Source organism: Pteropus vampyrus, unplaced genomic scaffold (assembly GCF_000151845.1).
Source record: "Pteropus vampyrus isolate Shadow unplaced genomic scaffold, Pvam_2.0 Scaffold82, whole genome shotgun sequence".
NCBI lineage: Eukaryota > Metazoa > Chordata > Mammalia > Chiroptera > Pteropodidae > Pteropus > Pteropus vampyrus.
Genome location: NW_011888863.1, coordinates 5594469 through 5613959, shown reverse-complemented (window position 1 = coordinate 5613959; position 19491 = coordinate 5594469). Strand labels below are relative to the sequence as shown.

The 19491-nt window shown below is 35.0% G+C and overlaps 1 protein-coding gene, 1 long non-coding RNA gene and 1 pseudogene across 15 annotated transcripts in view; 2 read left to right on the top strand and 1 right to left on the bottom strand.

Annotated features, from left to right (window-relative positions):
* Positions 1-11329, top strand: part of CAPRIN2 (caprin family member 2) — a 39721-nt gene extending 28392 nt beyond the window's left edge. For 4 of the 14 annotated variants that reach the window (XM_011363123.2, XM_023532383.1, XM_023532381.1 and 1 more), the window contains 7 exons: positions 772-876; positions 2153-2299; positions 4721-4889; positions 6292-6474; positions 7187-7287; positions 9190-9253; positions 10406-11329. In XM_011363123.2, coding sequence (XP_011361425.1) covers positions 772-876; positions 2153-2299; positions 4721-4889; positions 6292-6474; positions 7187-7287; positions 9190-9253; positions 10406-10974 — 1338 coding nt within the window. In that variant the 3' untranslated portion in view covers positions 10975-11329. Of the gene's footprint in view, positions 1-771; positions 877-2152; positions 2300-4720; positions 4890-6291; positions 6475-7186; positions 7288-9189; positions 9254-10329 lie in introns of all 14 variants that reach the window. The other 10 variants (XM_023532385.1, XM_023532391.1, XM_023532382.1 and 7 more) reach the window with 9 other exon arrangements.
* LOC105294086 overlaps positions 1-19491 on the bottom strand; it is a 36463-nt gene that overhangs the window by 13547 nt on the left and 3425 nt on the right. The window contains exons 2-3 of the long non-coding RNA XR_002781096.1: positions 15944-16133; positions 9296-9400 (exon numbers count right to left, since the gene is read on the bottom strand). This is a non-coding gene — a long non-coding RNA (uncharacterized LOC105294086). The remainder of the gene's footprint in view (positions 1-9295; positions 9401-15943; positions 16134-19491) is intronic.
* On the top strand, positions 12667-12784 carry LOC111741870 (annotated as a pseudogene).

The following is a 19491-nucleotide window of genomic DNA, read 5'->3' as shown; positions in this document are numbered from 1 at the left end:
TTAGATAAAAGGAGTGGATTCACTGACACTTTAGATCTTGTGATTGTTAGATTTTTATGGGTCTCTCTCTTATAGCTAACACCTGTTATATCGTAGAATTCCTAGCCACTCTGTTGGTTTTTAATTGGTTATAGTTGTCACAGCATTAGTTCTACTGTGCTTTCTCCCAATTTTTATTTTATAAATATTATTAGTTTTAATTTTTTGTTAGAATTTTGGTGCCATTGTGATTTATATAGAGCTTTTCCTTTCTGTTTAGACTTCTGCCTACCTCTTTAAGACACTTGGAGCGCTCAGAGTAAAAGCATAGTTACCATGATCCCTGGCAGAGCTGTGCCTGGAGTGTTAAGTGTGCCCTGAGTTCATCTTCCAGTGAACTGCTATGGAGTGCCAGGTTGACAGTCTAGCCTCAGGTTTCCAGGGCCAAGAATCTGGATAAGTGAAGATGGGATTAGATGTGTAGCTTTGGTGACCAGGCCTGGAAAGGCAATGTAGTTGACTGCTTGGGTTTGAATCTCAACTCTGCCACTTAATTTTAATATGGTCTTGGGTAAATTACTTAACCTTTCTTTGCTTCTGCCAGATTGTCAATAAATGGGGACATTTGTACCTATCTCACAGGTTATTGTTAGAATTAAATATGTTAATATATGCAGTAAAGTGTTTAGCGTATTGTTTGTCACTAGTGAGTGCTCAAGAGTAACATAATTAGAAAGCCCAGGGCCCAAGAAATAATGTGCCTTTTACAATGTTTTATATCTTCCTGTGTAGGCTGCTGCTTCTCCAGTTACTTGTAGCTCAAATGCTTGCTTGGTTACTACTGACCAGGCTTCATCAGGATCTGAAACAGACTTTATGACCTCAGAGACTCCTGAGGTAATCAAAGACCAATTGTCTTAATTTCTTTTCTGTGTTAAAGAATAGCAGAATCAGCTTATTTTATGAATTACAGGCATGATCAGTTGAATGATTTAACATTTATACTTTACTGATGTATTGCCTTCTGTAGATATCATGGTCCTGGAACTTAAGTAACTTTATTGTGACTTTGATATATAAATAGATTTAATATTGTATCGCTTTATCAGATACAATAAATATGTCAAAATTGCTAATGTCAAAAAAGATGAAAAGTTCTAGGTAAAATTAGGTCACGTTTATCACTTTATGAATCCTTAGGAGAATAATCTTTTTATTCATAACTGTGAAGTCTCAATAATGTTATAGTGTTACTGTTAGCACTTACTCAATTGGAATGATCTACAGTCTTTTTTTTTGACTAATTTTGTCAGAAGTATTTTACTGTATTTGTGCTTTCAATTCTAAAGTGATAGTTTTCGCTAAGTTTGAGCAAATTCTTGAGAAAGATATAGCAAGATAGAATGATTTTTGGGATTGATATAGCAACTCTTAGGTTTTACTTTATTTTGGTTAACTATTATACAAGAATATGTATTCCTTATAGAATATAAGAAAATATAGATGAGCATTAGTTTTTATGGTATTTACTTGGTCTAAATGGAAATTACTTGGCTCCCTGTTTTGAGAAGAGGAAATATTTATTACCAAGTGAGTCACAGCTCTGCTTCATGATCTGATTGGGACTGAATTTTGGTATCTTCTTAAGTCTTTGGAGTTATAATCTGTTAAAGCAAGGACTTGCTTATTAAATAAGGATTATTGAAATTAGAGCAAGTTTGGTTCTCTTTTTTTAGACAGCTGACTTAGAAATCCACTAATAAGATTTTAAAATAGGGAAAAATTAACACCGATTAAGCAACTAACCCAAGGTTTTTCTTGAGCCTAATTCTGGTGTATAAATTTGAAATGATATTAGGTTCTTAACCTAATGGAAAATACCACTTCAGGCTTTGAAAAAGACTAGATACTCATAAAAAGTTCAGTCTCTCATCCGTTAGACTGATTATTAGTAAGACTCTTTCACTTAGTCAGCAAGCTGTGTAAAGCAAATGCTAGTGTGCATCCTCAGCAATTGAGATTTGAAATTGTAAGCAAAAGCTATTCTTTTGCATTCCTGTGTCCAAATGTCATCCTATAGAACTTGCTGACTTTTGCTAGTCTGGGGTTTAGTGTAAGTTAACTGCTTGTCATACGGTAGGTGATGGGCTGATGCTGCATTTCTCCTCCCCAGGCAGCAGTTCCCCCAAGCAAGCAACCGTCTTCACTAGCTTCTCCAAATCCTCCCCTGCCAAAGGGCTCTGACCAGGGCTTCCAGTCACCTCCAGCAAGTAGTAGTTCAGTAACTATTAACGCAGCACCCTTTCAAGCCATGCAGACCGTGAGTATGAAACGTGAATGATGATTGCAGTTCATTATTCTGGTTAAAAAGCCATTGTTTCTCTTATATCTGTTATTAAGTACTGTGGGAAAAATTTGCCTTTTATATTACCCTTGTTTGGGCTGGTAGAATTTACATTCGTCCAATGGAAATAATGGTGGTGGTAGGAGAGTATTAAATCCAAAGCCTCAAGAATTTTGAATGGATATTTTATCAGAGCATTTTAGCTTCTCTGAAAATTAGTAGCAGACAAAGCTGAGGACCCCTATTAAATGAGAAACAATTTTCTATGAACAGCTTAATAATACTAACCATTACTAATACCACACTAGTGATGTTCCATACTGTCAACAACCGGACATGCAAGACACATACCTGGGTATCCTATCAATGTTGAAACTTTCATTTGATTTCATCTTGATCTCGTGCTAATTTTTGGAGAATTGTTCAGCTTCGTGTGGTATTTTGGACTACATAGTCCTCTAGAAATTGTAGTTTAAAAAAAATTAAAGTTGTCTTATAGCTAGATTTGTATGTTTATTTTCTAAACACAGAATAGTATAAAATAGTTCTTTAGGAAAAAAAAAAAGTCTTAGCCAATAAGTACCTTTCCTGACAGTGCTTAATGTCCCACTGCAGGTACTTTTGAGTGATAGTGGCAGGGTGGGGCCAGTGGAGTGGCAATGCAAAGCAGGCACAGTGCAGAGAAGTAGGCCTGTGAATTCACTAATCCTATCACTTCCTGCTTGGCCACTTACAATGGCCTAGTTTTTTGCTTTCCCTGTTTCCCTGTCAGTCTTTTCCACAGTATTACCACATCGGTTTTACTTTTCCTCATTCCCAATTAAAAGCAAACTGCAGTCCATTACAGAATGAAATTGAAAGCCCTTTGCCTGACACTCAACAACTTTGGAAGTCTGTTATAACCTGCTAGGCTCGTTTGCTTGCCTTGTACATTGTCACAATACCTTTTTTTTTTTTTTTTTGCTCATGCCAACCTGTTTAAATTCTCTCCAGTACAAGCTGGTTCTTGTTTGTTTGTTCGTTCATTCGTTTGTTCGTTCATTCATTCATTCATTTATTCAACAAACAGGTCGTTATAAAGCCAGGCACTGTTCTTAAATCACTAGGGTTGTAACAAGGAAAAAGAGACAAGTCTCTGCTCAAGAAGCTTACATTTTATGATGCGGGCTAGAGGGAATAATATTCATATATACATCAGGTGTTATGTGTCATGAGAAAAAATGGAGCGGGACAAGGAGGCTAGAGAGTAATAGAAGTGTTATTTTTATAGACGATGGCCAGAGTCTAGACAAGTCATTGCCTGCCACATGGTAGAAATTCAGTAAATGGCAAATTTTTTTATTCATCTTTAGTTTTTGAAAAAGTACCCTCTTCCCCTATATAGCTTTTTCAGTAAGCATTATTCTGATAGCATAATAACAGGAAGATTAACTTTTGTACTTGGGTTTAAATTCTGTCAGAAATCAAATAGGAGTTTTTTTCTTATGGTAAAATATGCATAACATAAATGTTACTGTTTTTTAGTGTATAATTTAGTGGCATTAAGTACATCCACAGTATTGTACACTCATCACCACTATCTGTTCCCAGAATTTCATCATCCCAAACAGAAACTCTATCCATTAAATAAAAATTGCTTATTCTTCCCTCTTCTAAGCGCCCGATAACCTCTATTCTACTTTCTACCTCTATGAAGTTACCTATTTTAGGCACCATATATAAGTGGAATCACAATATTTTTCTTTTGTATCTGGCTTATTTCACTAAATATTTTCAAGGTTGTAGCATGTTGTAGCATTTCATTCATTTTTTTTTTACTTAATAATATTCCATTGTATGAATATACCACATTTCATTTATCCATTTGTTGATGGACACTTGGGTTGTTCCCCAGTTTTGGTTATTATGACTGATGCTGCTATGAACAATGGTGTACAAATATCTACCTGAATCTCTGCTTTCGGTTCTTTTGAGTATATGCCTAGAAGTGAAATTGCTGGATCATTTGGTAATTCTGTTTAACTTTTTGAGGAACTACCATACTGATTTTTACAGTGGCTGCACCATTTTACACTCCTACCAGCAACACACGAGGGTTTCAATTTGACCACAACCTTGGTAACACTTAGATTTTTTGTTTTTTCAATAATAGCCATCCTAATGGGTGCGATGAAGCGGTATTCCAGTGTAGTTTTGGTTTATATTTCCCTAATAACTAATGATGTTGAGCATCTTTTCATGTGTTTATTGGCCATTACCTTTTTTGGAGAAATGTTATTTCAAGTCCTTTGCCCGTCATATAGAAGTTTTTGAATGTTGCCAAGTTTTGTGGGATGTCACCCTTCATTATTTTCTATGAAATTTCACAAAAGATTCAGTGTACCCTTGTCTTTTAAGGTATTCAATGTCAATGCACCTCTGCCTCCACGGAAAGAACAAGAAATAAAAGAATCCCCCTATTCACCTGGCTACAATCAAAGTTTTACTACAGCAAGTACACAAACACCACCCCAATGCCAACTGCCAGCTATACACGTAGAACAAACTGTTCTTTCTCAAGAGACTGGTAAGATCTTTGCATATGATATTTTGAAGACTTAGGTGAAAGCTAATTGTGAATGGAAAGCAACTCTGTAGTGATACTTTAGCAGTTCTTTCCTAAGTAGTGAGCATTTTCTCTTTACATGTTCAAGTGTTGACAAACCCTTAATGCCTTTTCCTCTGTTAGGTTCACCATTAATTTTAACTTCTGTAGAGGTGGAACTTAGATGGGCGATTTATATGAATATGTAGGCTCATATTTTTAAATCTGATTACTTTGATTGCCACAGACAGTGATAGGGGTAGATAGGGCATTGTCCAGTTGCTTTTATGAAGGTTTTGAAACTGTTCATTCTGTTAATAGTTTTAGCACAGAGAGATGGCTATTTGGCCTTTTCTCTTTTCTTTCCTCTTATGATAAAAGCATTGATTAATATGAAGATAGAACTTAGTATGCTTATTCCACTGTTTGCTTAGAGATAGGAGACTATTTTGCTCTTTTACGTGATTCTAAATCATAAAAGAATAAGCAACTTTGTAATTATTTCCTAATTTAAGAAGCACTTGTAGATTTTTAGCGTTGATATTTTAGGCCCCTATTGAGTCTTCTAAAACTTAAGCCTGAGCAGATGAATTGTGCGTTCTGGGTACTTGGTTAACCACAGGGGGCAGTAAATGGAAATCCCTGCACCTAGCCACAAGGGACCTCATCTTTCCTCACCTGTACTGTGCAAACATAGGGCAGGTGATTTACTTAAAGGATATTTTTGTCATATGCCTTTTCAATTATGGTATTAATGAAAATTCATTTTCTTTTCTCCTTGATCTGGAACATTTAGCCTATTTTTTCTCTTCAATTATGGTAAAATATAGATAGCATAAAACTTACCATTTTAAACATTTTTAAGTATACAGTCTGTGACATTAAATACATTCAGATTGTTGTGTAGCCATCACCATCATCTATCTCTAGAACTTTTTTTTTTACCTTCCCCAGCTGAAACTCTGTCCTCATTTAACACTAACTTCGCATTCCCCTTTCCCCCCAAACCCCGGCAGCCACTATTCCACTTTGTCTCTAATTTAGCTATTCTGGGTACTCACCTAAGTAGAATCATACAATATTTGTCTTTTTGTGACTGGCCTGTTTCACTCAGCATATCTCTAAGGTTCTTCCATGTTATAGCATGTGTCAGAATTTCCTTCTTTTTTTAAGACTGAATAATGTCTTATTAAATATGTTATTTAAATAAAGATACCTATATCTCTTTCTATATAGATACATATATATATAGCACCTGTTTGTTTTTTTTTTTTAATGTAGAAAATTGTATTAAAGGTTTTTGGTATACAGTAACTTTTCAGTATAAAGAGAATTTAATCTTTATTACCATTTAACTCTTGGACTTTAAAACTGTTTCCTTAAGCAGCAAGTTATCCTGATGGAACTATTCAAATAAGCAATGGTAGCCTTGCCTTTTACCCAGCACAGACGAATGTATTTCCCAGACCCTCTCAACCATTTGTCAATAGCCGGGGATCCGTTAGAGGATGTACTCGTGGTGGGAGATTACTAACCAATACGTATCGGTCCCCTGGTGGTTATAAAGGTATGCTCTGAATAAAATTTAATTATACTCAATTATTTTGTCTATATATTTACTTGATTCAAACTATTTTTACGTTACCTTGTTCCTTTTTGTAGTCGCCGTTTATAATATAGTAGAGAACCCCCTATTTCTGCAAAATACAGTTTTCTAATATACCTATTCTCTATAGCAGAGGACCTTTTTGTATGAAAAGCAGATTGATCCTGGTATTTATCCAAGTGAAAGGTTGAGCATTATTTTCTTCTGGGGATGAAGTTTGGTTTTCATGTTTGAATAATTTCTTTTGTTAATTGCTCAAAATGTGTCATAATTAGACGATGCCCATTTTCTAGTTATTTGTCTACCAGAGTATACCACAGATAAAAACATAAACTTTGAGAGTATAATAGTGATGTCATCTTTAGTTATAAATGTGGTTCCAAGTATTCCAGTCACTGGTGTTAGCAGAGTTCTCTACACAGAAGCCTTAACTACCTACTCACCACATTTCCTAATCCCACCTACATCCCAGCAGTAGTGAACTTCTGCAGTTAGTTGACTTATTTGAAGTCAGCAATATTTTATAATCATGTATTGTAGAAGCAAAAAGAAGGCGTAAATCTAATGATGACATTATATGATCAATTTAACTTTAAAAATGGTATGGAATTAGACTATTCAAAAGTTTAGTATAATTTTGCTCATAATTTTATGTAAGTTGTTTATTTATTAGGTTTTGATACTTATAGAGGACCTCCTTCAATTTCCAATGGAAATTATAGCCAGCTACAGTTCCAAGCTAGAGAATATCCTGGAACATCTTATTCCCAAAGGGTAAGAATAGTTGTCATGATTGAATAGTAGTACAGTTGTTGATGTTAAGCTGGTGATTAAACTATAGCAGAGTCTTAAATTGTTATAAGGCACTCTTAGTTTTTACTTGTAAGTACTGTAGAGAGTGGAGTTGGAAGCTTTTCTAATAATCCATGGAGGATAAATGACAACTTAGAAGGTCTTAAGGACTTTATTAATTATGTTTGCATGAACTCATTTACTCCTCCATCCTATAAGAGAAATCGAGGTTCAGAAACAAGTTAAATAACTTGTGTAAGGTCATAAGATGAGCACTAAGTAAATGGTAGGACTAAGATTAGACTGCACGTTTCTTAACTCCAGAACCCATGACCTTAACTTTACTATATTGCTTTCAATTTAACTTTTCTAGATATCAAGTATAGCAAAGTACTTTTTATATGTTTAATTTTTTTGTTAATTCTGATCTGAATAGCTCAACAGATTTTCTTTACTACATATCCTAAGGGACTGATAAGAGGATGTTATACATTTCACTTTAACAAACCTTGGGAACTCCCTGTCATTAGTCATACACATATGAATATGAATTTATACATCGACATTTTCAGTTCTGGAGTTTTACAAGCCTTTAAGCATGTATATCTGAGCAGTGTTTTTTGTATAGTACTTAAAACATTATCATTTCTGTTGGAAATACATAAAGTACCTGTGCTTGAAGAGCTTACAGTTATGTGAGGTAAATTAGATGTCTGTACAAAAGCAGTATTGAAAAGAGGTGAAGAGCGCATTTGGGATACAAACCAAGTCATCTAAACGACTTGAGTTTGACCCCTGATTTCACCACTTGTTGCGTGACCGCAGGCATGTTACTTAAACTTTCTGAGCTCTAGTTCCTCATCTGTTAGATGAAGACAGATGTTTGTTACTCATCTTCCTCTGAGGTGTTTGTAAGGGTTACTCTGTGAGATACTCTGAGGATGAAATGAACTAATACTTATAAGTGCTTAGTACCATAGTACCAGGTATATATCAAGTATGCAGATGTTATTAGCTGTTATTACATGATTCTCATGTACTATGCGAATGGAGCGCATTGATAAATGTACACTATAGTAATGGAGCTATCTGTTCTTAACACCAATATCCTAGTATTTTTGTGTGCTGCTTTAAATTTCTTTCTGAGGAAACATTAATAACAGCGGTTGCTATTGGAAAGAGGACTAGGGGTCTGGGTAGGAGACAATTGTTATTTTCATTGTATACTTTCTTGTACTGTTTAAATTTTTTTATTACATGTATTAATCTAACTATACCACTAATTACACTTTTCATGGGTTGTATGGTAGTGTACTTTTATCATACTTAGGAGTCAGTTTGAAATGTTGCCTTGAACATTTTTTCTTGAAGATAATAGACTACATTTTCAGGCAGTAATAATTCATACTAAATAATTCTTATCAATTCCATGGTCAAGACAAAACAAAGCCCTGACATAGTTTGTAATTGTTTTTACAGCTTGGTTTATGAATAGAGCAAGATTGAAATAGTCTGTGTTCTTGCTTTATCTCCTTTTTTTATTGAGATGAGGGACAGAGGGACCATGCCATATTTCTAAACTTCTCCCATTACCTAGCATTGTATTTTTTACATAGTATTTTCCAGATGCTTTACTGTTTTTGCAAATATTAACCTAATTGATCAGGTTAATTAACAGTTGAATCAAGTATTGCTACTTGTTGCCCTTGCATTATTTGTTTTTCTTGGTGTTTGGAAACATCTGAGCCTCTTTGGTTGTTGAAGAAGGCCAGATAAAGGGCTAAGAAGACTTTACTCTTACAGATTTACCAGTCAATAATCTTGAATAATAACTAATTGTGTTGCGTTTTTAGTGCTGAGGTAAATATTATGTGTTCATTTTAGGATAATTTCCAGCAGTGTTACAAGCGAGGAGGGACATCTGGCGGTCCTCGGGCAAATTCAAGAGGTAAGGATGATTAACTGAGTAATTTATTTACCCAAAACATACCTCTAGATCTTTCTTCATCCTCTGTCAAGTTCTCCCCAAAGTTCATTGTTTTCAGCATTGATTTTGTTGATGTTTTCAGTTTGCATACGTTGTAGTTATAAAGACCTGAGAGAGATATTAGATTGCTTAGAAAAGCTGTGGAAATCAGTTTTCAATTTAAGTAAGAGAGACAGACACAGATATTGACTGATTCAGTTTTTTGACACCAGAGCATAATTTAACCTTAGATATATGTTCACAATTATGACTTCAAATAGTCACATGTGATGTTTCAGGATGTTGGTTTTTGTAATGATGGGCACTTCCAGATATTCTGGGTGTCACTATATTAGTAATTAGGAATAAGCAACAATTAAGACTTGAAACAAAAACAAGAAGGTACTTATAATACTTTTTAAAATGTGAAGGTACTGTTAAAAGATTCAGTGTAACTGAAAAAAATCAAGAATTACTGAAGATTAACTAACTTTGTCACAGGAAAACAATCTTTTCCTTTTAAGAAAGTAGCCAATATTCACATTGCCTTATATCTGAGCAGTGTTTTTTGTACAGTTCTTAAAACATTATCATCTGATGATATCGCATTAACTTGGAAATAAAGAACAAGCATTCATCATGGGGCTTATAGTACCATAACAAAATATCTTTCAATGGCTGGTAGTTCTAAAAGTTGATTCTTTTATGTAATCTCAGTTTTCTTGTGTCCTTCTACATCAGATACTTTGAATAGGTTAGTAATGAGGAATGAGGAGCACAGTGAGAATTATGGGAGAAAGATAAAGAAGTAAAAAGAATGTGCAAACCTGGGTTTTAGACTTTGCTAACTTAACTAGTGTTAAGTTATTCAAACTTTCAGGGGCCTTATTTTCTTAATCTTAAAAAAATAAAAAAGAGACTACTAGACAAGGCCATCTTCCACCTTTAGAATAGTGGTGTGAAAGCGTATTGCCAGAAAAATCTAGAAAAGCATACTGTAGCTATACTTTATTGCTTTTATTTTGGAATTGACTATAAAATGTATCTTTGTGTTTCAGTAGCCGACTAATGTTAAATATTGTGTTCAAAGCTAACTGCTTCATTATGAGAAACTCACTGTTGCTAATAAAACAGCAGGGTGGAGTGATTCTTCTCAGGTGAGCAGCCCAGAAAGAGACAACGAAACCTTTAACAGTGGTGACTCTGGACAAGGGGACTCCCGTAGCATGACCCCTGTGGATGTGCCAGTGACAAGTCCAGCAGCCACCATACTGCCAGTCCACGTGTATCCTCTGCCTCAGCAGATGCGAGTTGCCTTCTCAGCAGCCAGAACCTCTAATCTGGCCCCTGGAACTTTAGACCAACCTATTGTATTTGATCTTCTTCTGAACAACCTGGGAGAAACTTTTGATCTTCAGCTTGGTCGATTTAATTGCCCGGTGAATGGCACTTATGTTTTCATTTTTCACATGCTAAAGCTGGCAGTGAATGTGCCACTGTATGTCAACCTCATGAAGAATGAAGAGGTCCTGGTATCTGCCTATGCCAATGATGGTGCTCCAGACCATGAAACTGCTAGCAATCATGCAATTCTTCAGCTCTTCCAGGGAGACCAGATATGGTTACGTTTGCACAGGGGAGCCATTTATGGAAGTAGCTGGAAATATTCTACGTTTTCAGGCTATCTTCTTTATCAAGATTGAAAAGTCAGTACAGAATTGACAACAAGAGGATGGTGTTCTCTTTAGTGGGATTAAAGGAAAAGTAGTCCTTGACCTTGTGACTGATTGGTTTAGGAAAATGTTTTCATTCCTAGAGGAAGGAGCAGGTCCTTACTTTTTTGTTTTCCTCCCCAAGGTGAAAAAATTCAAGCTGAATGACACTTAGCACTAATCTGGCACTTTATAAATTGTGATGTAGCCTCACTAGTCAAGCTGTGAATGTATATTGTTTGCACTTAATCCTTACCTGTATTAATGTTCAGCTTACTAAACTGACTGCCTCAAGTTCGGGCAAGTTATAATGCCTTGTTGTGCCTCAATAAAAAAGTTACATGCACCTTCAGTGTTCTTATTTGGTTAAATGTTTAATTGAGAGGTAAAATACTTAATTTTTAGTATTCACCACTTTGAATTTTTAGTATTCATCACTTTGAATTTTTAGTATTCATAACTCTTGAATAAGGGTATTTATAGGTTCATACCATTATGGAAAATATGAAGCCTTTTATATATAGCAGTTTCTTTAAGAGTTACTTTTCTCTGATATAAATGCTGTTCATCAAAAGATTTCATTTGTTTTCCATTGGCCAAATAACACATTTTCCTTGAAGCTATCTTGCAGGAGGGCATGTGTTATCTTATAGTTAGCCATCTTCAAGGTGCAATAGCAGATGTACAGGTAATACTGCTGGTCCACCATCAGTCAGGCTAATGCTTCCTAGTGGATTCTCAATTTGAATAACAAAATGTTTAGTCATCAAAAAGCATAGGTTTGTGGTCAGGTAATGCTCTGCTTGAGTCCTGATTTTGCCACGTAGTAACTGATCTTGGGCAAATTACTTTACCCCTGAGATCTCTCTTCTGTTTTTTTGTAAGACCATTTCCCCAAATGTAAAATGGGGGTGATGATAGATCAACTTCATAGGGCAGTTGTGAAGTTCAACTAAGAATATATCTAAAAGACTTAACATAGTGCCTGACACATCAGTGTTTAATTAATGTTAGGTGCTATAATTGTCTTTCTTTCTTTTTGAAAACTTAAGGTTTCTCTCTGTGTGTATATCTTGAGTTATGTAGCGTAGCAGGCACTGCCAGAATTTAGTATCCATTCTAGACATGTATTCTCACAGTTTACAATTTAAGCTTGTATGTTTCTCATTAATAAGAATTTAATGAATATTTTCTTTCTCAATTACTTTAAAGAATAGTTTTCAAAATTAGCATTTTGGTTGCAATATTCTGAAGTATATTAAGGGTTGGAGAAGGCCATTCTTACTCTGCAACCAAGGCAAGTCACTTGCTGAGGCAGAAAGTTCTTGTTTTGACCCTCCTCTCACTCTGAGGTGTTAAGTAATCTCAGGAAGATAATATAAGAGCATTAAATTATTATAGTAATATTTTTGAGTTGGGCATGGGTCCAGCAATTAAACTCTGAAAGTGTGCTTAACTGCAATATTAAATGTTGTAGTGTTCTCAAGATAGAGGATGTAATGTGATTTACTATTTAACAGAACTTTTCAATTCGTGGTAGGTACTTTGTGGGCTAGGGATATTAGTATTCCTGATAAATTAGTTCATGGCTTTTCTGTCCAGAACACAAACAAAAAAGCATATAGAAAAGCAGAAATATGATCAAGTGATTGAGGGGAAAATTTGATGTTTAAGAATGACATTGCCTACGGCTGTGCCACCCTGAACAAGCCCGATCCCATCTGATCTTGGAAGCTAAGCAGGGTCAGGCCTGGTTAGTACTTGGATGGGAGACCACCTAGGAAGACCAGGTGTGTAGGCATAAAAAATTAAAAATAAGGGATTGTAAGCTGACAAGGTCCTTGCAATCTGTGAGGTCAACTAAGGTTGCCTTGCCTAAAAAAAAAAAAAAGGTGTTGATCAAGTTCGAGGAGGCCTTTCTCAGCCTTTTTTTTAGCTGTTATGTTTTGGACTACACTAAGGTCTTTAGCTTAGTCTTCTGTACACAATGTTTAAAATATTTTGAGTGCCTCCATATTTTTTAAGGTGTCATAACAAGAGATTAACTAGGGTCTCCCTTCATAATAATAGCCATGTTTTAAGAGAGTATTTTAAATGAAATGCTGTTTTTCTAAGTGTAAAGACAATGAACTGGATATTGACGACTCTTAGGCTTATGAGAATAAATGGACAAGAGCTTTCATGCTGAAGCAATATGGTAACTTTTTGAAGATAGTTTTTCTGGAAGCCTTTAGTAAAAAAAAAAAAAAGTAGATAGCTTTACAGAAAGATATATACATGCACAGAGTTTAGATACATTTGCAAGAGATAGAGTGAGGACCATAGATATACGTATAGCCCATTTGCGGACTTTGTGTAAAGAACTTTAATGGGAAAATCTTGTAGATATGACTGAAGTGGAAAGGCATGCTATATAATTACTATGTAGTCCCGAGTTTATAGATACTTAGTTGTCTTACTGGAGGTGGAGGTAAAGTAAGTTTTTCTATTTACTAAATTATCCCCCAAGTTTTTTTCTTTCACTTTAAATCTTTTAGTTTTTGTAAAGTGAATTTTTCTCCAAGAATTGTGAGCTACTGACTCTTATGTCTTCTAAAATGATTTAGTAAATAAATGCAGGTATTTTTTTTGAAACAGGAGCTTTTTTGAGGGGTTTATTCACTTGCCTCCTCCACCAATTATCTGTCAACCATCTCATTTTTTTAACTTTCTCAACTTGCTATGTTTTTACAGTGATTTTTAATACTTTGATCCTTTTTCAAAGTTTTAATTCCTTAGCTTTAATGACTGATGTTCTATTGTGATTCTTTTGATAACTAGGATGATATTTTATGTATTAAGTGAAATAATTGTTGGCATATAGACACTAAAGTTTTTCCATATGAACTCCACTGTGCACACATACCAAACACTTTATTTTGATAAAAAAGTTTAGATTTGTCTCTCTAGGTCCTCTACTTGCTAATCTATCTAAGGGGTATTCTTAATCACCACTTTAATGATTAGGCCAATAGCTCTGTCCTCATTTTTCAAGCTCTTGGGCAAGTGTTGACAACAGATAGGTACAACTCACTTGCTACCAGTGCAAAATATTGAATTCCAGGTTATAAAATAATGTCAACCATTATCAATACCAAGAGGCCTGAGGCTCACTGATTCTGTTTCTCAAACATCCCTTTATTCATTTTATTTCAAGGGTCTCATACCTTTTGAAATACATGGGTTTTCTGGTTTTTTTTTAGAAATACATGGGTTTTCTGGTTTACACCTGGCTTTGGGATTACAAAGATGAATGACATTCAGATGTTCAGACATATCAGGTAGCAGGTATATTAATTTCCTCTGCTGAGAGCAAATCTTGAGTTATTTCATTGCTTTCTATCATACCCTAATTTTTTCTCTTCTATATCTGGAATGTTTACTATTCAGAAGTGAGACCTCCTTGGACCAGTTCTTTAAGTTTCTCAGCTTTTGTCTCAAAGTTTCACTTTCTGGGAGGTTTCCTAGATTTTCATCTTTCAACCTTTTGCAGAGTTTAAAATTTCTGCTACGTTTAAAATTTAAAATACATTTCTGTTATATGAACATTCCTTACATATATGTATTCTGTTCTTGTTTCATGATTGCATTATTTCTAGTTTTAAAGATTAAGTTTTCTTCTGTAGTTTATTTCTTACACCTTTTTTTTGTTTTGTTTTAGTCTCTTATCTGTAATATTATATTTGCTTAGAATCTTCTGATAATTGGTTGACTGTTTATATTTACGAATGGGGCACCAAAGGGTTGAAGTTTTGAATGTGAAAGTGGAACTTGTTGACTTTTGGTGGGAGAACACAAGTATAGGGTATGGAAGAGCTTCCTAAGTAGGACATAAAATCCATAAAAGATGGACAAATTTGATACAACTTGTTCCCCTAAAACTTCTGTTTAGGAGAAATCATGTCAAAAGAGGAATGATCACCTGTGGAGGCGGGGGAGGGGGGAATCATTAAGAAAAAGATATCTCAGAAAAGGGCATTATATATGAAGAGGCGATTCATACATACAAAAAATGATCAATAAGCATATGTAAAGTTTTAGAGTACATATTTTGACAAGCATGTATAGAAATGGGTATTCATACTGTAGATGGGAATGAAATTGGTACATTTTTGGAGTGTAAATTGGCAATAACCATCAAGATAAAGTACATGCTTTCTGACCCAGAAATTCCACTGCTAAGAATTTACAAATAGTTTTAGAATTATGTCAAGGTAACACGCATGCAGATATTTTGTATAGTATTATAATAGCAAAATTGGAGAAACAACCGAGATGCCTGTCAGTAGCAATTGGTTAAATAAGGCAAAATGATACAGAGTGTGCAACATCATTTGTGTGAAAATTTCTAAAAGTATGCGTATGTGATTACTTGAATCATTTTTTTCTGTTAGTAGCCATAAGAAATTTGATAGTGTTGGCCTTATGGAAAGGGGGTTGTAGTAGGAGGGAGGAAGATGACTTTTCATTCTGAATCTTACTGTAGAACTTAAAATGTACATATCACTTTTGTTAAAAAAAAAAAATCTTAAAAGATAAAATGGTAGGTTGCTATGGTATTTACCCTGCCTTGTTTTTCTTTGGATTATCCACTTGAGGGTTTGTTTTAATTATCATTAAGCCTGGAATAACACATGGAGGAGCTTTACCATAGAAATCTAAATACCTTCCACCTTTCGCTAATATTTGCATTTCACCTCATAATTTACAGAGTACTTTCATCTACGTAATCTTATTCGATCCTCACAATGACCCTTACGAAGTAGATACTGTTTTAGGAGATAAAAATAGAGACTCTTGGAGATTGACTTCCTAAGGCCGCTAGTATAAGTGCCCAAGCCAGATTTGGCTTTCTCAAGTCCAAATACAGCATAGCATTTTCTACTGTACTTTTCTTCTTCAGTTCTCAGGGTGCTATTACCTTCACTGTATTTTCCACTGCTGTTCTGCATGCACACGTTTTTGGTGTGCTACTCAGCTTTGCCATGGCAAACTAAATGCTTTGTGAAGTGGACAAGTGCACTCAGTTGAGTCTGTCAGAAGTTATAGTTTCTCATGGGTCCTGAAGTTGAGGCAGGGTGACTTCGTTTCCAGTGTGAAATGTGGAAAGCCTGAGGAAATGAAGAAAAAACATTTTGAGGGGAAAATAACTGATTCGAAAATAGATGTTTCTTCTTTAGTTCTAGTTAATGCTGCTATTTTTAGCTTCTGTCCCTCCCCACCACCACTACCATTTTAGTCTGTAGGAGAAGGAAGTTTCTGACTTCTGTTCAGAAACTCCCTAACCCCCTGTTACTTTAGTTTACATATCACTGATTTCTTTCTTTTTTTTTTTTTAAATTTCTCTAATAGGTCTGTTACATTCTTAGAAAATTCTACTCAAGGCTTTTGGTTACATCTTAAAGGAGATTACTGTTGACTTAACAAAATACTAAGAATCTTATAAAATGTATCTATGTACTCGTCTATATTTCAGGTGCTCTGCCAATATTGATACTTATGGAGTAGAAGAAGGATTTAATCACAAGCTTTCCAGTATTCACCACACATTATTTAACATGGTTTAAAAGACATATTGTTAAACTTACAGGTAGGGATTTTTGTGCATTGGGTTTTTGTTCCTATTTCCTTTTTACCATATGGGCTAGATTTAAGCCTACTCACATGTACCAGCAGATGAGCTGCTGCCAACGGATGCAGAGGACAGCTGTGTGATATTCCATTTAGATGACTAAAATGTTAAATTTCAAAAAAGGCCACAGTGGCAGTGCTTGGCGTAAAAAATTACTTTTTGTAACCTGAGCTGTAACCATGTTAGTTGTTCTCATTGGATGCTATATTTCTAGGGTAATAACATCCACTTCTATGGTGTCAGCTAACCTCTATACACAGATGACTCACAGTTTTTTAACTCCATCCTTTTATTTCTTCCTCTTCCCCCTGTCATAGCTTCCTGTCTTCTCACCCAGCTTTTTTTGTGAGTGCCAGATAGGGATTTCCAATGGTCACTGGAAATTTCTAGCTGTATAACCCATAAGCTTGTCTAGTTCAACATGTCCACAGGCAAATTCATCTTTCCTCCCAAATCTGATGCTCCTTCCCATCTTCTCTGGTTAATGACTTCCACAGGTCATCAGGGCTTGAAACTTTAGAATGATTCTTAATTCCCTTTGCTACTTTGTTTATTTAATCAGTCACAGATTCCTGTTGATTCACCCTGTGAAATGTCTCATATCTCTCTTACCTTATTTATTACTACAGTGGATATCCTGTTTCAGACCCCATATTTGTCTTATATACATCCATTTATTCATTCAGCGAGTACTTATTGATTGCTTATTATGTGCTAGGCATAGTGTGAGACTATATCTCACCATGACACATTCCTCAAAGGTTGAAAAAGGTCTTTCCTCACTCCTTTTAAGTAGAATACAATGAAAATAGTTAATATTGAGCATATACCATGAGCCATGTGCTTATCTCATTTAGTCTTCACAACATCTCTTAGAAGCAGATGAGGAAACAGGCACAGAGATGAGGCATATACAAGCCATAATACAACAATACAAAATAGCTCAAATTTAAAACAAGATGAGGTTATCAATAAATACAGACATCTTTTCATATCATGTAAAGTAATAAGGGGACTTGATCACATATAAGTTAAACATAGTTTTGGGAAAAGTTTTAAAACAAATCAGAACAGAATTATAAATGCTTATGGTTGTTTTTTTTTTCTATTGTATCAGATATTACTAATTTGACAGCATTGTTTTATAATTGTCTTCACTGATTCTTTTCAAAGCATATGAAGTTTTCATGGAAACATCAACTCTGTATATTAACATTTTTATTTTGAGATAAAAATGTAATTGGAAGAAATAATACAGATGGATCTTGTGTACCCTTTATCCAGTTTGCTTCATTGGTAACATCTTGCAAAACTATAGTACAATATCATAACCAGGATACTGAGATTGATACTGTCAAGATACAGAACATTTCCATCACCACAAGAATCCCTCATGTTGCTCTTTTATAGTCACGTCCACTTCCCTGTTGTCCCACCTTGACTTTGACCCTTCACAACCACTGATTTGCTCTTTGTATGATTTATTATTTAAAGAATATTATATGTAAGAATGTTACATAAATGGAATCAGATAGTATGTGACCTTTTGGGATTGGCTTTTTTCACTTAGCATAATTCTCTGAAGATTCATCCAGATCGTTGAGTGTGTCATTCCTTTTTATTGCCCAGTAGTGATCTTTGGTATAGATGTGCTACAGTTTGCTTAACTGCCATTTTCCAGAGAATCTGTACCATTTTACACTCCTTCCAAAAAATATACGAGTGATTCAGTTTTTTTTGCATCCTTGCAAGCATTTGGTAGTGTCATTATGTTTTTTTTAATCTCTTCTCTTCTTTTATGTTATTGGAATGACTGCATCAAGTCTCTCCCTACTCTAAATCTTTAGTGCTACCAGAGTTCAGTTTTAGACATGTGCCTTAAAGGACTTTGGTCCATTCAGGTAGAAATGTAGTAGGCATTTGGATACATCTAGTTTAAGGAAAGAGATCTTGGTTATTAGTTTTGTAAGTCGTCCCTATTGAGTTGATAGTTAAAATTACATAAGTGGATGAAATGACAAAAATAGAATGAGAAGAGAAAAAAAATGGGCTGAGAACAGAGCTCTGAGAAGCACCAGTGTTTAAGAGTTAGTTAGGTGATCAAGCGAATAATCAAAGGGTTAGGAATATATTCTTTAAGAGAAAACAAATATTAAAAAAGAAGAGCATGTAATATAGTGTCAAATACCAGAGCGAGACTTTGATGAGAGCTGAAAATGTCTCCTGCATTTGGTATGTAAGGATCAATGTTGATTATTGCTTGGAAATGGTGGGAGAAATGAGGGCAGAAGCCTGGGGATAGCTGATTGAAGCATGAATAGTAAATAAGGAGATAGAGACAGTGAATGAAGACTATTCTTGAGAATGAGAAGTGAAAAAAAAAATGAACAATAAGAAAGCATTACTGAAGAAGACTGTTTTTTAATTTGGGGAAATGTTTTTAGGTTGAGGTTGAATCACTGAAAAGAGGCTGAAAATATAGGAAAAAGTTTTATAAGTTGTCAACAATGACCATGATAATACCTCAAATTTATGTTAATGAAAAATATATAGAAGCAAGAAGAGATATTATGGAGCAAGGTTCCAGAGGAGATGGGAGAGGGTTGGGTTCAGATGGGAGGATAGGAGGTGAAGAAGGGTAAACAAAGATGAATTTGTGTTTGAGTGAGTTGAGCCCGATGGCTTTGCTCATCTTTGGAGGGCTCTGTGAGGAGGGGTAGGGAGTTTGAAAAGAGTTTTGAGTGTTGGGACAGTTGCTGAAGGAATGGAAGATGGTGGTGATCAAAGACAAGGAATAGGATTGTTGAGCCTGAGAAAACACACATTTGTAGTGGCAT